General features: G+C 37.9%; 2 protein-coding genes across 3 annotated transcripts in view; one reads left to right on the top strand and one right to left on the bottom strand.

The window, feature by feature from the left end:
* Positions 1-11,592, top strand: part of hdac7a (histone deacetylase 7a) — a 109,711-nt gene extending 98,119 nt beyond the window's left edge. Inside the window, 8 exon segments of the mRNA XM_048179532.1 lie at positions 331-418; positions 1,131-1,250; positions 1,427-1,524; positions 5,287-5,405; positions 5,555-5,688; positions 5,895-5,976; positions 7,907-8,045; positions 8,507-11,592. Coding sequence (XP_048035489.1) covers positions 331-418; positions 1,131-1,250; positions 1,427-1,524; positions 5,287-5,405; positions 5,555-5,688; positions 5,895-5,976; positions 7,907-8,045; positions 8,507-8,549 — 823 coding nt within the window. The 3' untranslated portion in view covers positions 8,550-11,592.
* Positions 11,593-12,436: 844 nt separating this feature from the next.
* On the bottom strand, positions 12,437-17,673 carry twist3. Of its 2 annotated transcripts, none has more exons than XM_048179552.1 (2): positions 16,550-17,673; positions 12,437-13,042 (listed from the first exon to the last, which is right to left on the bottom strand). In XM_048179552.1, exon 1 carries the CDS (start codon positions 17,434-17,436, stop codon positions 16,819-16,821), a length of 618 nt encoding a protein of 205 aa, XP_048035509.1. In that variant the 5' UTR covers positions 17,437-17,673; the 3' UTR covers positions 12,437-13,042; positions 16,550-16,818. The 2 variants fall into 2 exon arrangements, with proteins under 2 accessions (XP_048035509.1, XP_048035508.1); XM_048179551.1 differs by having other exon boundaries at positions 12,437-13,039.
* Positions 17,674-18,323: the final 650 nt, after the last annotated feature.

Raw genomic sequence — 18,323 nt, 5'->3', positions numbered from 1 at the left:
TTTATTTCAGCAGTTATTAGCCTGCTGAGTTTGCTCTTTCCAAATTTCTCAGCGTTTCACCTCGCTCCCTTACTTCCCAGCGCATATCTTATCATCTGCTTGAAGTTTCCATGTTTAATATTTGTGTATATGTCCATATTTAAATGCTTTTAGGCTATACCTCAAGACTTTCTTTCAGTCTATTAGGATAAAATTGCACATCCGCTGAGTTCAGTTGCGTGAGAACATTTGTTTGCGTACTACTACTACAACATAGTTTTGTTGTTTCATTTCCAATAATTGATGGTATTTAATGTGGGAGACCTCACTTAATCTCTTTCTGTCTCTTAGGGGTTTTTGTTTCTTCAACTCTGTGGCGATCGCTGCTAAGCAGCTCCAGCAGAAACTCAGTGCCAGTAAAATCCTCATCGTTGACTGGGTGAGAGCTCTCGATTCAGGGCATGCAAATTCTGTCCAAAAACCATAAAACAATTCTTTTTTTAATAGAAGAATTATTTTCATGTTATGTCAAGTAACTGATATGATGGCTAATATTGAAAATCTAGACTATCCCTATTATGCAGATTAAAACAATAAAAGAGTTTAGTAGTAAATTCAGGCATCACAACAGAGTAATGTACAGAATGAAAAATAAAGAACAATTTGATTCAATTATATATCCACATTACATACAGTATACAATATCTAATCAATAAAAAATAGCTAGTATTGTCTTATTACCGATACATTACCAATATACTAAACTGTATTGTGAGTTGGCCATCAATGCTAGTTGACTACTGCAAAAATTCTACAATTATTCTGGGATATTTTCAATTAAACCTAATTGAAAATATTGTTTTCGAAAGAATCAATTGAACTGATTTGCACCTGATTCAAACTTTTAAACGGTACGGTTGAACTGTTGAATCATTCAACAAATTACTTCCAGATTTTGGGCCAAAAACTGCTAATGTTAACTCAACAGCAACCAAAATACAAATAAAATAAAATAAAATGCTTACAAATAAAAGAAAGTGTTAAAGTTAAACGTCTTAGTGATAGCTTTTTTACTTGCTCTGTAGTGTTCCTTTGTGTACTGAATGTAAACAATTTTGTAACCTGATCATTTTTCGGCATCAACCATTCAGGACGTTCACCATGGCAACGGCACCCAGGAAATCTTCTACAATGACCCAAGCATCCTCTACATCTCCCTCCATCGCTACGACAATGGAAACTTCTTCCCCGGAAGTGGTGGACCGGCAGAGGTCAGTACGCAAAGATCAGTGATTACCAAATACAACACTCTTTGGTTGAGATTCTTATTTATTGCTGTAAATCACTATAAGCTCACATGCATCATGGCCTTTAGCACAAAAGGATCACAGTGAATGGAGTGTTTTCAGTGTTTAACAGCAGTGCCGTCATGTTTGATTCGTCCCAGGTGGGTTCTGGTGCCGGTGAGGGTTTTAACGTTAATGTGGCGTGGACCGGTGGACTGGATCCTCCCATGGGCGATGCAGAGTACCTGGCTGCATTCAGGTATACTTTAACTTTGTTATTTGATATTCTCAACTAACTCAGGGGATCACTTTAACAGGGACAGTATTCCCTGGAAATATGTTCATATAAACCATGTCGTATCCGAATATATGGATCAGTTTCACATAAATAAATGAATTTGGACATTGGAAGACACCATGATTATTTAATGTGGTATATTTGCTGATTTCAGGGTTAGGGGAAGCAGCAATAGTAACATACAAATTTGGTGATGCATTGAAATTGTGGCAACCAAAAAATATTGGATTAAACAGCAAAAAAAACCATTTCCGTTTTTGGCCAAAATATGATTAATTAGCACATTTTGACTGCCTCAGCATCTATTTTGTGCACACAATGTGGAAAAGCTACAAGCAGGCAAACATGTCAGCAGTATAGGTTGCACTTCACCATGACCAAACATGATGCTAGAGTAGCAGTGTGTAAAATGTGTTCAGCTAAAACATCAAGAAACGGTTCATTGCCAAAGAACTTTACTATGACTGGTTCAATTTATCACCTGAGATCATGACATTCTGAACACTATACTGAGTTTGACACTTCAGCTGACACTTCAGGGATGTGTTGTGGTCGTGTCTAGATGCAGGTCCTCCATCTGATGTGGATACGGCCCGGATCCAACTGACTACGATTGACCTCGGGATAAACAGACAGACTAATATTAGCGTAGATGCCATTCTTCTTCTGATGTAACGAGTACATCTGGTGTTATAGGAAGTGTTCCCAGTTCCGGCTTGCCTAATTTATGCAGCCTAACAATCCTTTAATGGATTTGAAAACATAAATTGATAATGTGTTATGTGTATGCCAGGTTGAAGAGATGCATTTTTAGTCTAGATTTAAACTGACAGAGTGCGTCTGCTTCCTGAACAATGCTAGGAAGATTGTTCCAGAGTTTAGGTGCCAAATAGGAGAAGCCTGTGGTTGATTTTGATATTTTAGGTATTATCGACTGGCCAGATCTGATTCTGAGATCGCAATAAACGTGAAGGACTATAATGCTTTAAGAGCTCACTTAGGTACTGGGGAGCTAAACCATTTAGTGCTTTGTAAGTAATTAGCAAGATTTTAAATCTATACGATGTTTAATAGGGAGCCAATGCGGTGTTGACAGAACCGGGGTAATATGGTCATACTTCCTGGTTCTAGTAAGAACTCTAGCTGCTGCGTTTTGGACCAGCTGTAGTTTATTTATCAAGAGAGCGGAACAACCACCCAGTAGAACGCTACAGTAATCTTGCCTTGAGGTCATGAATGCATGAACTAATTGTTCCGCATTTGACATTGAGGGCATTTGTCATAGTTTAGATATATTTTTATAATGGAAGAATGCAGTTTTACAAATGCTAGAAACATGGCTTTCAAATAAAAGATTGGTATCAAATATCACACTTTATTGTGATGGTCTCGGACATTCTATTGACTAGAAGTAACTTTGCAAGTACATGTCAACTTATTCTAACCCTAAGTCTACTAATACACTAATGAGAGTTAGACATGTAGATGCAACGTTACTTATAGTCGACAGAATGTGTTAAAGAGACCATCAAAATAAAGTAAAACCCATACTTTTTTAATGGTCGCAAAGTTCATATTCTTAATGTAGTATCTACTCATTATGCAATTTTGGACACACCGACTGTCTTTGGAGTAAGCAGGTGTTAAGTGCTGTGTGAAGGGCACAGTGCTGTTGGGGAACACAGCAACTTTTCTATTCTTGGATCATACGGAGTCCAGAAGTGTAACCACAACCACACCACCATCCACTTCATATGTCTTGTTAAGTCTTTACATGGCCCGTTCATCATCAGGTCAGAGTTCAGGAAGAAGCATTTGACATTCCATCATCAGTTTTGCCAAGAACCAGGTCCTCTTCCCTGTGGGCGTCCTTCATATAACATTGGATTCTCTTCTTTGTTCTTGTGCACTAGTATTTGCACTGAGAACTTTGATATCAAGAATTAAACAGGACTATCCCCTTCTGGCGACTGCCAACCTGTATCAGTCAAGGTGTTTATTGTAGTCTGAAACACTTGCAGGGCTTCAAATGATTCCCAGCTTTTTCATTGCATTGGGATCAAACTCAAGCTTGGCCACTTCCACATGCAACTTAATTGCCGCCGGTGGGTGGTTTTATTAAAGGTTTTTAGCATTTTTGAAGGAAGCCTGCTTCAGGTTTTTGGTTTTGGTCCAGGGAGGCATTGCTAACCACACGCTAACCAGGATCCCTGTGTGAAAGTGGGTGGGCGTCTAAAAAGACCTTTAAGATCTTCAGGACTGAACGTTTTCAGAATGTTATGCCTCTAACCAGCCTGTCTCTCCTTGACTTCCTGTGTCTTGTACACTCTTTCTCGTCCTTTTATTGGTCTTTAATGAATGCTGCGCTCTCTCTCTTTCCCTCCACCCAAACTAAAATTGTTCCTCTCCACACAGGGGAGCGTGGGTAGTTTTATTGGTCTAGAGGGGAGGCGGAGTTGGTAACAACGGTGAGGGTAGGCGGAGAGGGGGGGAGAGTAGTGGAGGATCCTGGGTAATTAAGGCAAATGGCTCCCAGATGGCGGGCTGTCAGTGACGTGAGGAGAACGACAAGCTCCAAATGGGAACCAGATGCAGCGGCGGTCGCTTTGAACTCGCCGGTGATGCGCTCAAGAGGCGAAATCACTGGCAGGGCTGGCGTCCTCCGAGCGCAAGAAAGAGAGAGACGAGGAAGGAAGAGAGAGCGAGGCGGTTATTAACAAAACCTAATTCAAACACTTTAGTCATTGGGATTGTCACGCTGTGCTTTGGCCAGCTTAATTTTTGTAGAATTTGTCAACTGTAACAGGAACGCCACTGGACTTTTTTCTTCTTTTCAGTCTTTTGTGGGCAAATAGTTTCTCACATGAAACATATTTCTGTGAAGGCTTTGATTAGAACAAATGTAAATCTGAGAAATACACCCAAAAGAATAAGAATAAAAGTAATCTGGATCAATTCTGCTTATTATTAAAATAAATGTGACTATTTATTGAGCATTCGTGTATTTTGTAATATTTATATTGCCTGCATTTCATTAAAAATATTATATTTGTCATGCTTCAGAAGACCCCTTAAAGGAATACTTTACCCAAAAATGAAAATGCAAATTAATTTACTCTCCCCACGACATTCTTCTGTGGAAGAAAGAAGGAGATGTTTTAAAGAATGTAGTTGGTTGCTTTTCATGTAATTACAATGAATGGTCACTGAAGCTTCAAATCAGATCCAAAAGCATCATAAAAGTATCATAAAAGCAGTCCATATGACTCATGCACTTTATTCCAATTCTTCTGAAGCCAGGAGCAGACTGAAATTTAATTTGTTATTCAATCTTGACATGTGCCCTGGTTTTTGTTGCCGTGTTCATGAGAGAAGTAAGAACGAATCATTCTTTTGAGTTGGATCTTTTAATGAATCCGTTGATCCAGGTTCACAAAAGCAGTCTGAATGATTTGTTTATGATTCAGTTTCAAGTTTAGGTTAACAGGTGAAGATTATAAATGAATAAGAACTTCTTAAAGTCATTTAGGTTTTGAATGACATGAGTATGAGTAAATGATGAGAGAATTGCCTTTTTTTTTGGTGAACTAACCATTGAAGCCTCTCTTGGTTTATGGTTTGAAATTGTTCTTGCATAAAGATACTACTGCAGTCTTACCTATGAGCAGCTATCACTGATAAAATATTAACTAAGTGTTGTCTATGCATTGTTTTGATGTTTAGGACGGTGGTGATGCCCATTGCTCAGGAGTTTTCCCCAGACGTGGTGTTGGTCTCTTCAGGGTTTGATGCTGCAGAAGGACACCCTGCTCCTTTAGGAGGATACAAAGTCACTGCTAAATGTAGGATATTTCTGTTAACATAACATCTTATGAATGATGGATATGAATACATCAAATTAATTTATATAAATTGCATTTAATTTTTAAGCCGTCTCAGAAAAGCTTGTGTTTGGACTGTGTCGATAATACTGTTATTGGTCTCTCTGCAGGTTTTGGGATTTTGACTCGGCAGCTGATGACGTTAGCAGGAGGACGCGTGGTTCTAGCATTAGAGGGAGGTCACGACCTCACAGCCATATGTGATGCTTCTGAGGCCTGTGTCAGTGCTCTGCTGGGGCGGGAGGTCAGATTTCATGCATGATCTGTCCAAATACTTTATAACACATTTATTATACCTTTATAATCCTGTTATAAAATTGCCATTAACAAATTCTGAGCAATCTTGTTATGTAAGGTTGTTAACATGACCTTTCTGGCAAAGCCTTGTATGACGTGCTCTTTGTTTTAAAGGAATAACAAAAACACGCTTTTCATCTGGTTTTCTGTTAGGAGCCTCTTCCTGAGTCGACTCTACTGCAGACGCCCAATGCCAACGGAGTGCTTTCACTGCAGAGAGTTCTACAAATACAGAGTGAGTGTCTCTCGCCGCTCTCGTCCCAGTCTGCCTCTAATTATCCTGAAATGCACTGGCTTCCTGGTAGCACACATTTGTTTAATTCTTTGTAATTAATTATAATCATGATCATCTACGTTTCACCACATGGTTCCTGCTCTGCCAAAATATTCCAATAAAAACAACGGTACGGGACGCACTACGTGGCGTACACTAGCTCTCTCACGCTTTCTGTGTGTTATTGTGATTATCTGCCTGCGGTCAACATTCTGTTGTCATTCACGTTTTGCATACCTGTATGACTTTCTGTCTTCAGCTGAACACAATGGAATTTTTTTGCAGAATGTGTGAGCTGCTCTATTTATATGTGCAGTGATTCACTCGGTCAAGCTCCAATAAGGAGAGAAAAGCACCAATATTATTTGGTTTAATGTAGTATATATCAATGTTGGGTGTAATTCTTTACTAAGTAAATAATTACTTTAATAACTTTTCCCTTGAAAAAGTAAAGTAAGGGATTACTCTGTAATTTAATTATAGTTACTTCTGATGTAATTGCATTAAATATGGTATAGACTATAATACAACAATTTCGATATAAAACAATAGTGGATTAAACACCAAAATTTAACATCAAATGTTAAAAGTTTTTTAAGTAACCTTCTACCTTTAAATACTTTGGTCAGTTCAAGAATATGCAAATTAATGCAAATTTAAATTATTTATTTGAAAGACTTAAGAGAGCCATTTCATGTTTTTGTTTTGTTCAACTAGTCAAGGTTGATATGAGATTTAGAAAATAATTAGTAATAAATAATGAAATACTTTTTAGAGAGTGTAATTAGTACAGTAATCTAATTACACTGTTGAAGATGTAATTAGTAGTGAGTAATTCATTACTTTTTTAGAGTAACTTACCCAACACTGGTCTATGTGAGTCTATAGGTAGTGTATATTCTGAGGTCATACAATGTGCTTGTTTGAGGAACTGACTAAAAAGTCATTATCTTTCCTTCCGCCATAGTTCTCTAATGTCACGGAAGCTCAACCGTGCTTGCTTGATGTGCAAGAGCAGACCTGCAAGTCAAGCAAGCATGTTTGAACTTCTGTTTATTATATTTGATGTGCTCAATGTATGTGTGTTGATCAATGTTTATATAAAAGCCTAAATTAAATCTGTTCATCAAAGTTTTGGTTGCTTGGACTGACTTTCAGTGGAGGAACATAAATCTCTCAGGTTTCATTAAAATAGCTCCATTTGTGTGTGGAAGATTAACAAAAAAAAATCTTATAGATTTGGAACGAAATGAGTGTGAGTAAATGATGACAATTTTAATGTTTGGATGAACTGTCCCTTTAAATTCCAGTCTTTTCGTTAACACTTTACAATAAGGTTCATTAGTTAAACATTAGTTAATGTATTAACATGAACTAAGCATGAGCAATACGTTTGTTACTGAATCTACTAATCTTCGTTAACGTTAGTTAATCAAAATACACTTGTTCATTGTTTGTTCATGTTAGTTCAGTGCATTAACTAATGTTAACAAGATTTTAATAATGTATTGGTAAATGCTGAAATTAACATTAAAAAAGATTAACAAATGCTAAATGAGTGCAGTTCATTAAAATTAACTAATGTAGTTAACTAAAGTAAAGTGTTACCATCTTTACAAAAAGAACAAGTCGTATGTACTATTTTGCGGTTACTTTTTTCATACTTTCTGCAGTTTCATTTTATGGAAATGAGCAGCTTTGACATTCTGCAAAAGATCTTTTTTGTGATTCACTTTTTGAAAAAAAAAAAGTCATACAGGTTTGGAATGACATTAAGAAGAGTAAATAATGGCCGAATTGATATTTCTGAGTGAACTATTCCTTTAATTGTTTGATGCCAGTATTCCTGTAGTCCTGTCTGTTAACAGTGAAGTCTCTTCCTCTGTCTCAGGTCAGTATTGGTCGTCCCTCAAGCCGTTGGTGAGCACAGTGGGTATGTCATTTCTGGGTGCCCAGAGGAAAGACTGTGAGGAAACAGACACAGTGAATGCGATGGCGTCCCTCTCTGTGGGGGTCTTGACCAACAAAAGGTGCGTTCTGATGACGAAATTTTGCTAAATGTGATTATTATAATTTGTCACTCCTCAATAGTGCTTCATCTTCTTCTGTACACAAAACTAAAACTAAAAAATAATAAAAATGACAAAAGCAGATAATAAAATGACTAAAATTAAAATGAAATATATATAAAAGCTATACTATAATAATATATAAATACTACTAAAATAACACAGAGTGTGACAACCACATTCTACTACCGGATTTACTCACAAAACAATTCCGGTAAAGCCAAATTTTCCTACAGGATTTTGTTTTTGCAGAAAGGGGCAAATCTGCAATCCAAGTTAATTCATGCTAATGTTTTCATAGGTGCTCATTTCCCTTCTAATCTACTGTGGGCTTCACTGCTGTAGGAAATTATGCCTTTGATGCATTCTTGAGCATAAAATCCATTGTTTGATTCTAAACATAGACCTAATTTTTTTTACAGCCTTGCTGATGAACCCATGGAGCACGACGAAGACTCCCTTTAAACCAGGTCTTTACTTGTCTGAAAAACTGTCCAATACCAAATGGCGCTCCACATCATGTGAACGAGCCGTGCCTCAGACCAGCAGTGCCTCAGGGGGCGTGGCTTCCTCATCATGGCCCCTCCCCCAAAGACGCCACCTCAACACTGACCACCAGCGCAGCACGGCTAAGCTAACAACCCGCAGCTACAGATCAGTTGGGGCTCTGGGATCCACATCATCGTCTCCTTTCAAGTACCACACAAACAATCACACTAGAACGGATGAGGCCACTTTGTGCGTTAGTGTGTTTTTAACATTCACTAAAAGGATGCGCTCAAGAACTCGCAAATATTCACCTCTGGTGCCTCAAAAGAGACTATTTACTTTAGCTGGAGATGCGAAACAAGATTTGTGGGAACGGTTGAGGATTATTTAACCTTTTTTAAAGGCAGCCCACTTTACAAGTGAACTATTGAAGTGCTGAGAGAAAATGAGGGGTTTTCCTTGCACCTGGCAACCACAAAGTGTCTCCACTCTATGATGTCATTACTATTAACCAATTTAACCACTAAAGAAGAAGAAGAAGAAGAAGAAGAAATAACGATCTTGACAACTGTGGGTTTTATAAATCTTAATTTTTTTTGCACTGTGCATTCCATAATGTGAACCGTGAAATTTTCCAAACCTCTGGGAAAAAAAAGGTCTAATTCTGTATCTAGTTTTACGCTTAACGTTCTTTTTTTAAAGTGAAGCAAAAAAACAGTTGCATTCTTGTCAAGTTCAGTTACATTCTACCTGCATTCCCAGCATGAAGGTTGTAAACTTGAATACTTCAAGATACTTCTTTGTACTGATTCTGTGTATCTGATTTAATGTTACGCCTCATGTTTTTTAAGGCCAGAGGGACAAACCAGCTATCAGCAAGTTAATTGCACACACCCACCCAAAACACACACATATACGTCCATATTTCTGTGCACGCAAACACACGTCGCATCCATATGACCACTGTACTTTTAATATCGTGGACACAGGAAGTGCTTACACTTTCCCTAGACTAACTATAACGCAAAGTAGATCAGTCTTTCTTTAGACCAAACTAATATGAATATGATTTTTATATGTGTGTGCGTGTGTATCTATCAGTCATATATTTTGTCTGTTCTGTATTCACAAACAAACCTCAATTGACCACAAGCAAAAACGCAAAACGACATTTGAATGGACTCTTGAAGCCACTTTAATGTTAAAACAATTCTGTATTTTTCATTGATCTTTGTTGTTTTGGACAAGGGAAATAACCAGCATTTAACCTGTGGAGGAGACGTTTCTAAAGTTGGTGTGCATTTAATGATTTTCTTTCATTGCTGTGCACTTAGAAATTACTGAGGGTTTTTTTTTTGTTGTTTTTTTGTTTTTTACGAGGGATGCATTGTTTTTGGATGGCGTTCTGTTTTCCACAGCCTGCACATAGATGTCTAATTCACACCAGTTGTGTGGATGAACTTTATAGTGATATTAAATATGTCTCTCAGCCGCTGGGATTCACATTTACGCCATCTTCAATGAACCGAAATAAATGTTAACCGAAATGGACAGACCTCTTCATATACTGTGCCACTCATCAGCACATTCAGTTTCAAAAACCATATCACTTACTATATGCTTTCTAAACAAAAGATTGGCCAAAATTTTGTCGGCTACGTTCTGGTTGCATAATCCTGACAGGTCAAACCGCCGAGAATAATGCGCTGGAAGTTATCGTCCACATGCTGTATCAATATCTCAAAGTGAAAGTGTGCTGTCTGGATGGTCGGGACATTACATTGGACTAGTAGCACAGTTCATGGTGCTTGTTTGACTTTAGTGTTGTGCTTTTGGGTTGATGAACGCCCCGACGGCTCGGATTTTTAGCATGACTTGGATGACAATGACCAAATCTCATTTTTTTTGAGTCTGCACAACCCTTTACCTCTGTATTTACAACCAAATACAGCGTTAACATTCTTTCTTGCATTCACTACAAGAAACAATCGTGACCTGACAAATTGCTGTTATTTCGAACACGTGGAATAAAAAGAGGCATTCCTATACAGATTTTCATAATGCTGCAGCTGTAAGTGCTCAGCACCTTCCCGACTAATGAGTCTTTACTTCATCCCTCTTTATTTTGTACCAAACCACTGTGGATAGTTTGTATGATTCCATGTATATAGTACCATCCTCCCATTTATCGATGTGTTGTGTTCATATGGCTGAGGTTTTCATGAAGACCCTGGGTAGCCTTTGCCCATCAGACCCCCATGAAGACTGTTGTAAAATAGAGCAGATGCAGACGTTCACCCATTAATGAAGTCATAGCTAATCTCTCTGAACTAGCGGCGATCTTGCTGCATATTTATAGTACTTCAAACAGTGCACTTGCATTTCACTAGCAACAAAACATACCTGCTCACCTTCAACGATTGATAAAAACCAGAAATCGCCTTGGTTAACGACTTAATTAGACAGCACTTAGTGACAGTTTCGCCGGGCCGTTCTGACTGTGACTACAAACAGATCTTGACATTCCGTTGCAGTTTGGACACTGATATTCGTCTTATATACAGTTATATTTTAGTGGTGTATTTTTACAATAGCTTTGTGCATTTGTACTGTTTTGATATACCTCTCAAAGCGCTTGTATTCTCTTGTCTCTCCAAACCCTTTATGAAGTAAAATGGAGAGCGTGTGCTGATGTCTTCACTTCTGTAAAAGCAAACCAGCGCCGTCTTAATTTCTGTCATTTACTCCCCTTTGCCTTGTTGTATGGACAATGTAAATAGTTACCTACGACCAAAAGACTTCACTTATGTGCCTTGAAGAGTACTTCACCTGTCAACCCCACTAACTGGATCTGTTTAACAAAGAATAACAGAAATTATGTTTTCGAATCTTCCTGTACTTATCGATTCCCCCGTTTATTTCCGATTTCTTTTGTTTCTCTGTGTATAGAAAAGAATGTCTATTTTGTACTGTTTCTATCTTCCTAATTAAAATGAAAAGCATTTTTTGTTTGCCTGAATTTTGTTCAGCTTTGTCATTTTTATTTGTACATTCTGCTGCTAAAATGTCTGAACATCAAATACCAGCGAACCTGAATGAAATGAATCAAATGTGTCACATGTGCACATACATGTGTTTTCTATTATATATCAAAAATTCACTCAGATCTATGGCTGGATCTTTTTATTATTTTAACATAGCATTGCCTTTAAAAAAATATACTATGATAACTACAATGCCCGCATTCTCCACCAAAAAAATACAGATGTTGTTACTGTAAATTTGTTAATTTGGTCACCAAAAAATGTGTTCACCAAGAATGAACCAGTACAATTATGCATTGCACATGCACACAACCAAAGAAGTGTGAAATAATTGTTCAATAACTAGAGAGAGTAAAACCTGAAGCCACTGGATCTTCCATAGACCGTCAGTAGTTCATATGATCATTTCTGGTTCCTTCTATTGTAACGTTTAGGCTTCTGCTTTAGTTTGGGCCACTATGGCAGTGTGTTTTGCACTTAGCTTCAAACATTCATCTTGTAATTGCCTTACCTAATTACACATACTAAACAGCAGAACATGGCACTTTTGTGGTGAGGCAGTCTGTCTTATTTCTTGCCAACCAGACATATATTTATTGAAGCCTCAAACTAAAAAGGATAATGCCAAGTTTATGTGCAGACCAAGTTTAGCCAGCATTTTATTCTAATTAAGTAATTAGCAGTGTCTGTCTGGATCCTAAAGAAGTCGTACTAGCAGAACATGAACACCTTGATCTGTCGCTTAAAACTTTCTCAGGGTTTTTTTTTTCCCCCCGAATGCCATTTGTTGTCATTTGATTGTTTTATTATTCTTCAGAATAGTTTTTGACAGTTTTTATTGTGCTGAAAGGCAGTAACATACTTATTATAAAGTAACTGTCAGATAACTCTAACTTACTTTTATGCATTTGCTATTCACCAAGTCGTCATATTGTAGAATTAATCTTACAGCTTTATTTTTTTTTAAATGCATAACAACCTTTATACATTTAGACAAATGTGGTATATACCATTGTTACACTGTCACAAAAGCAATAATGTTGGCTAATATACAGCATAAATGACAAGGGCAACAACTCTGAAATGATGGGATCTGTATATCAGAGAATATAGTGAGTCTACGTAGCATTTTTCCGTCAGGGTAGGGTTAGCTATACATGTAGAGTCCTTATGACAGTCAATGTCTGCCTCTGTGTGTCCATACAAAGTCAAAGTCAATGAACGCTGATCTCAAATCAGCACTCTGCCACTGAATCAGAGTCATTTCCAGAGTTTGATTCAGAGTCATGTGGAACCCCTGGTGTCCATTCCTCTTGAGGGTCGAGGGTCATTTTTTTGCATTTTGTTGTATAGCTCCATTAGGAGAAGGGAAAGATGGTTGGCTTGATGTTGAAGGATGATGTCCTCTGGGATAGTGGGATACTGCTGAGACAGACAGAAGAGGAGATGTCAGAAATGTGCTTTATATTCAAAATGAAATCAAAAAGAATCAAAAAGTAATTTATATTGAGAATATTTGCAAGAATATAGTCATTTGTATGTATGCATGATGCTATATACTCTATTTAAAATTATTTAACATTTTGCTTGTCTTATATTTTGCTAGTTCTTATGAATGCAGCCTTTGTCATGTTAAAATAATTTTGAGACTACATGGAATATTTTTATATTTTAATTAATTTGTTACTCCACAAGACCATATGTAAAGTTGTAAAGATTAAAATTGAAAATGAACATAATAGAAAGTCAAACAGGATAAAGTAGGATAAAATATTTAACCAAAAAAAAAAAAAAAAATTGTTTTTGTTTGGATTGGTGCAATTGGATTACTTCATAAACCGCTTTATTTAAATTGCCCAATCGGATTGCTGGAATCTGCATGTCATCACAGCCCTAAAGCGAAGGATTCATTCCCATGAGCACTGGCAAACATGTTGACTCATCTCGTATAAATGAAGGACATTACTAAAGTAAAACAGTATGTGCTGAATATGACAAGTCCAAGTAAACCACAACCCAAAATAAGTCCTGACAAAGAGTCATTTTTACATTGTTTCCATTAACAGCTCAGATATTTTTCCACAAATCAGCCAATCAAGACTGGATAAAAAAAAAAACGCAAAATGCAAAATTAAATTAAATATTAATACATGAAGATGCATTTTTATTGATTAAGATTATGATAATTGCCTGGCCTGAATCAGAAAACTGGTTCAAAGCTGAATTTGAAGTGTCTTTAAAGATATTTTTGTTATTTGCGTATTTTGTTTTGTTTTGAGTTGTATTGTGGCTAAAGGCTTTGTAATAGAACATGGCCTGTTGACTATTATTAATCTTTAGATGGATGGTAAGGACATACTTTTATCATAATAATAATAATAACAACAACAACAATAATAAGTGAAAGGGTCCATGTATTGATTAATGCACCTTTTATTTCATTCCAGTTGGAACCTTAAAGTTTATTTTCAAAGATTTTCTTCTTGGTAATTTAAATGCACAATGTGAGAACCTACTCAACAGAAAAACAGCAGAAGCAGAAGAACAGGCAAGGGATGTTCTGTATGTTCTTTTGTTAAGTATATAAGTTAATTTGATTACAGCTACCAATAACGGTGAGTTGTTTCTGCTCCATTTCACAGATTCTGCACATTTTCCCCCAAAATCAGTGCAGAAAATGTGAAAAATGTGAACAGATTTAGTCTGGACCTGGGCACAGCTAACTGTTGGCACATTGCTGCAGAATACCGTTGTTTCAGTTGGATTTACAGGGGGATTTTACCATCCTAAAATTACACAAAGCCATACAGATAAAATATTTCCAAGCTCAGTGTGCAGTGCCCAAAAATCTATAGTATCGTATGGTTCAAATGGATACAAAGTCACATATGTTCACTAAAATCTTCCTCTTCATGTATGTTAACATCAAACTGATATATATCAAAGAACTGAATTAGTGTGTGTATTTGTGTGTGTTGTATGGGATGTATCTCTCTCCCACACACACACAAACACACACTGATAGACACACACCTCTGTAACACCCCACAACTGTTTCCAATCATTAGGTTCCTGCATGTCTAGGCCCAGTCGCCTCTGATTGCACGACACTGGATACGAGATCCCGTGAAGGGCAGAGGGAGGGCGATTTACACCCGTGGGCTAAAGGAGAGTCCTCTCCACCTTTCCCTGCTTCCTGTTCACTCACTTTTCTTTTCCTTTAATGATTTTTCTTTGTTCCCTGTTATCTTTAATAGCAACACATGGCCCCTGGTTCTCAGTTTGAGAGCTCAGTGGAAAATTATCCAGAATATGTGGCATATAGTACACATTTATATTAATTACATTGTTATTACTTATGTACTAACATTTAATTAGTTACACATGAATTTTGTTATAAATCTATATATATAATTTTTATTTTAAAGATAAAAGATACTTATTAAATGTACTGGTGGTTAAGACAATACATACTATGAAACCAAAAACAAAAAAGAGGCTACGCCAGTAGGCCTATGTATGAACAGTGAAATATCAGGAGGTGAATGTTTGCTGAGTAATATTTAGATACACCTGATTAGTAAGTGTTTAGAATAAACATGAATCACATGACAAGAATAATTTTAAGAATAATATGTCTTTTTCTTCCAAGATGTGTTGTTGTGAAATAATAAGTGGAAATTTTTGAATCTTGGAATTAAAGAGGAGTTTCATATACATGCTGTATTCCCAAAATGGCTAATATCTCACAGATTCAACATGTTTTTTAATGTATTTAATTTTAAATTGTAATCAATCCTCAAACCATTAACGTGGGGTTTGAATCATTAATTGGTTGTTCGTTCTTTTTCCCCCTCATTTAAACAAATCGACAAATGTCCAGAGTCTTATGAATGGCTACCTATTCCTATTTGACCAAATCTGAAAGTATAACATTTAACCCATTTTAATGAGTACAATCATTTAGAACAGATTATTGGTGCAAATAATTATTATATGGAAAATAAAATCATTAATATCCAACACATTGTAAAAATGTCAGACGATTGTCTTAAGAGTAATCTGTGTCTTGTCTATAAACCTTTTCCAAGTAAGAAGTAAATAAATACATAAAAATAAAAAATATACAATCAATTTGCTTCTAATCTTCTCAGATCTTTAACCAGATTTTCAGTCTATTATACAGTCAAGATAAAAACCAGCACAATACTTGGAAACATTATGTAGCATTGAACATACTCTGCATTTATATATGTGCATTTTTTTCTGTCAGTCTATTGAATTTGCTGTGTACATTTGATTCTGAAACTGCTTAACTGTTCATTAGACCAACAGCATCAGTTCAGCGGGTTAAAGCTACTCCAGCTGGTTAAAGGTCCAGCCACAAAAATAGGTTCAGTTTCAGTGCTGTCCAAGCCACTTTAAGGGCCGCGGGGCAGTGACAACAAACCCCTTTAGAAAACCTTTAGTGATTATGCCCTTAAAATGATATCTTATGGGTTATTATATTAATGAAAGTAATATCTTAACTTAGAAGGCTTGTTGTAACTGGGCATAGAGCTTCCCGATCAACACCATTTAAAGCAGGGTACGGTACAGTGTCTGTCTGTATGAATTCTGATATATATTTTTACTGAGATTATGCACACTAAAGTCTTTGAAAAATTAATTCAACAAATGTGGTGCATGATTCCACATAAACCATAAATTGAGGTTAGGTAAATGTACTCCCTAAATTCACCAAACACTTGTGATGTATGTAATAAAATAAACCCAACAGGTCCGTAATCAATTAGCAAGTCATTTTCTTGTTCGTGAAAAAGCGTAAACTCGCAGATCATCAACTCGGACATAAACCAGAACCATGTGCTCATATCAGCTATCATATTTCATTAATAACACTTAATTTTACTGACTTGAGGTCTGACATACCTGTAGAGGGTTGCTCTGAGAAAAAGTGAAAAGATCTGTGTTGGAAGGTCAGAGTTCAGCTTTAGGCAGGGTCAGGTCATGGCAGCAGGAGTCAAATGGCTGTTGATTGTGAAGTTGAAGCCATAGCTAAGTGGATAGACAGCAATAGATTTAATAATCAGAGTCACTTTCTCTAGGGCAGAATGCAGGTTCAGAGTTCAGAGGCTGGTTGGAACTGGAGTTTTGTAGGGCTGTAGGGTCGGTGGGCAGAATTAGGAACAGATGAACGTCTAGTGAGTGGCAGACATGGACCAAGCTCCCTCCATCCTCCAAACGGAGAAGGCGTAGCTCAGCCTCTCGTGGGCCAGGTAGTTACAGCTGGCCAGCTTGGCGTCCATCTCATCACTCTGGAGAACCTGGTAGAGAAAGTCGATGTATCTCGAAGCCAGTTTGAGGATCTGAATCTTGCTCAGTTTGTCCGAAGGCAGCGTGGGGATGATCTTCCGCAGCGAGGCGAAAGCATCGTTTAGGGACTGCGTGCGCTGCCGTTCCCGGACGTTTGCGATCACTCGTTGCGTGTGGAGGTCCTCAAATGGTTGCCCGGGCACAGGTGACACTGCACTTACGGCGGGCACTAGGGAGGCTGAAGAGTTTGATGAGGAGGAGGGTGAACTCCTCTTGGGCCGCTTGGGGCCAGAGGGAGCCAGCGTAGACGGGCCTTCCAGTGAAGTTTTGTCGTCCTGTGGTAGGAGTCCACCAGGCTCTTTCTTGGGACCTGTCAGCCGCTTCCGAGGACCCGTCGGTGGTGCAACGACGACAGGGCACTTGTTGGGGCGACGGTCTTGCTCCTCTTCGCTGGGTAGGACCCCACCCTCGGGAAAGTCGCCACAAGACTGTTCCTCTCGCATGACGGTCCGTCGTCCTTTACTTGTCAATCCCGTGCTTCTGTCCTGTTTTGCTTCGCTTATGGCCCAGTTTTTTGCCTTTGACTAAGAGCAATTTCAAGGTAAAACAAAACAAATCAAAGCAAAAAGCGTGCTTTTTTTGAACTCAAGAAGGTGCCGGGTTATACGGCCATTCATCTGGGCTCGTAAAAATCTCTGTCTCCGCAGTATGTCATGTAGCTGTAGGTCAGTTCTTGAAACCTCAAATCACTATCTGGGGTTGTCAGGTCTTTTATAAAGACCAGTGGCTAAGTCTTCGAAAGCCCTACCTACTTTGATCAGCCGATTGGTTGAGAGGTGGATTGGTTGAGGGGTGGAGCCACTCAAAGGAAACAGGAAGGCGATGTACGTTGTGATTGGAGGACAGAGTCATAAGGAGGGGGCTCGATCTAAGGTAGTGGCAAAGACTCTGCTGTAGAGTTTTCTTGAAATTGTCTGAAGCATATTGGTTCCAGATTTCTCCCAAAACAAGCCTCGAGTCCATACACACCCCCTCCACCACTGCAACACCCTACACCTCCTCTTTTTCCCCAGCACAGCCCAAGAGAGACAATGGGAAGGAGCTGAGAAGCAGGCTTGCTGTTTCGCATGCTGTTTCATGCTGTCTCTCTGTTGATTTTATGGCATGGCAAGGTTTTCAAGGGTAAACTGAACATTATTTTGAACATGCTGAGTGAAAACAGAATATCGCTGAGTGTCTATGTATGCCATATTTTCCTATGCTAACAAGAACATTTCTCTGTCCTGTACTTGCACTTAAGGGCATTTGTAGGTCCATTTATACATTTAAATGTGGGACTGAGTTAGTTTGTATATTGTTGACTGTCAAATTTATGTGCGTGTGAATACAT

This window comes from Megalobrama amblycephala, unplaced genomic scaffold (genome assembly GCF_018812025.1).
Source record: "Megalobrama amblycephala isolate DHTTF-2021 unplaced genomic scaffold, ASM1881202v1 scaffold230, whole genome shotgun sequence".
Taxonomy (NCBI): Eukaryota; Metazoa; Chordata; class Actinopteri; order Cypriniformes; family Xenocyprididae; genus Megalobrama; species Megalobrama amblycephala.
Note: the sequence above shows the minus strand (reverse complement) of the source record. Positions and strands in the feature narration are given on the sequence as shown.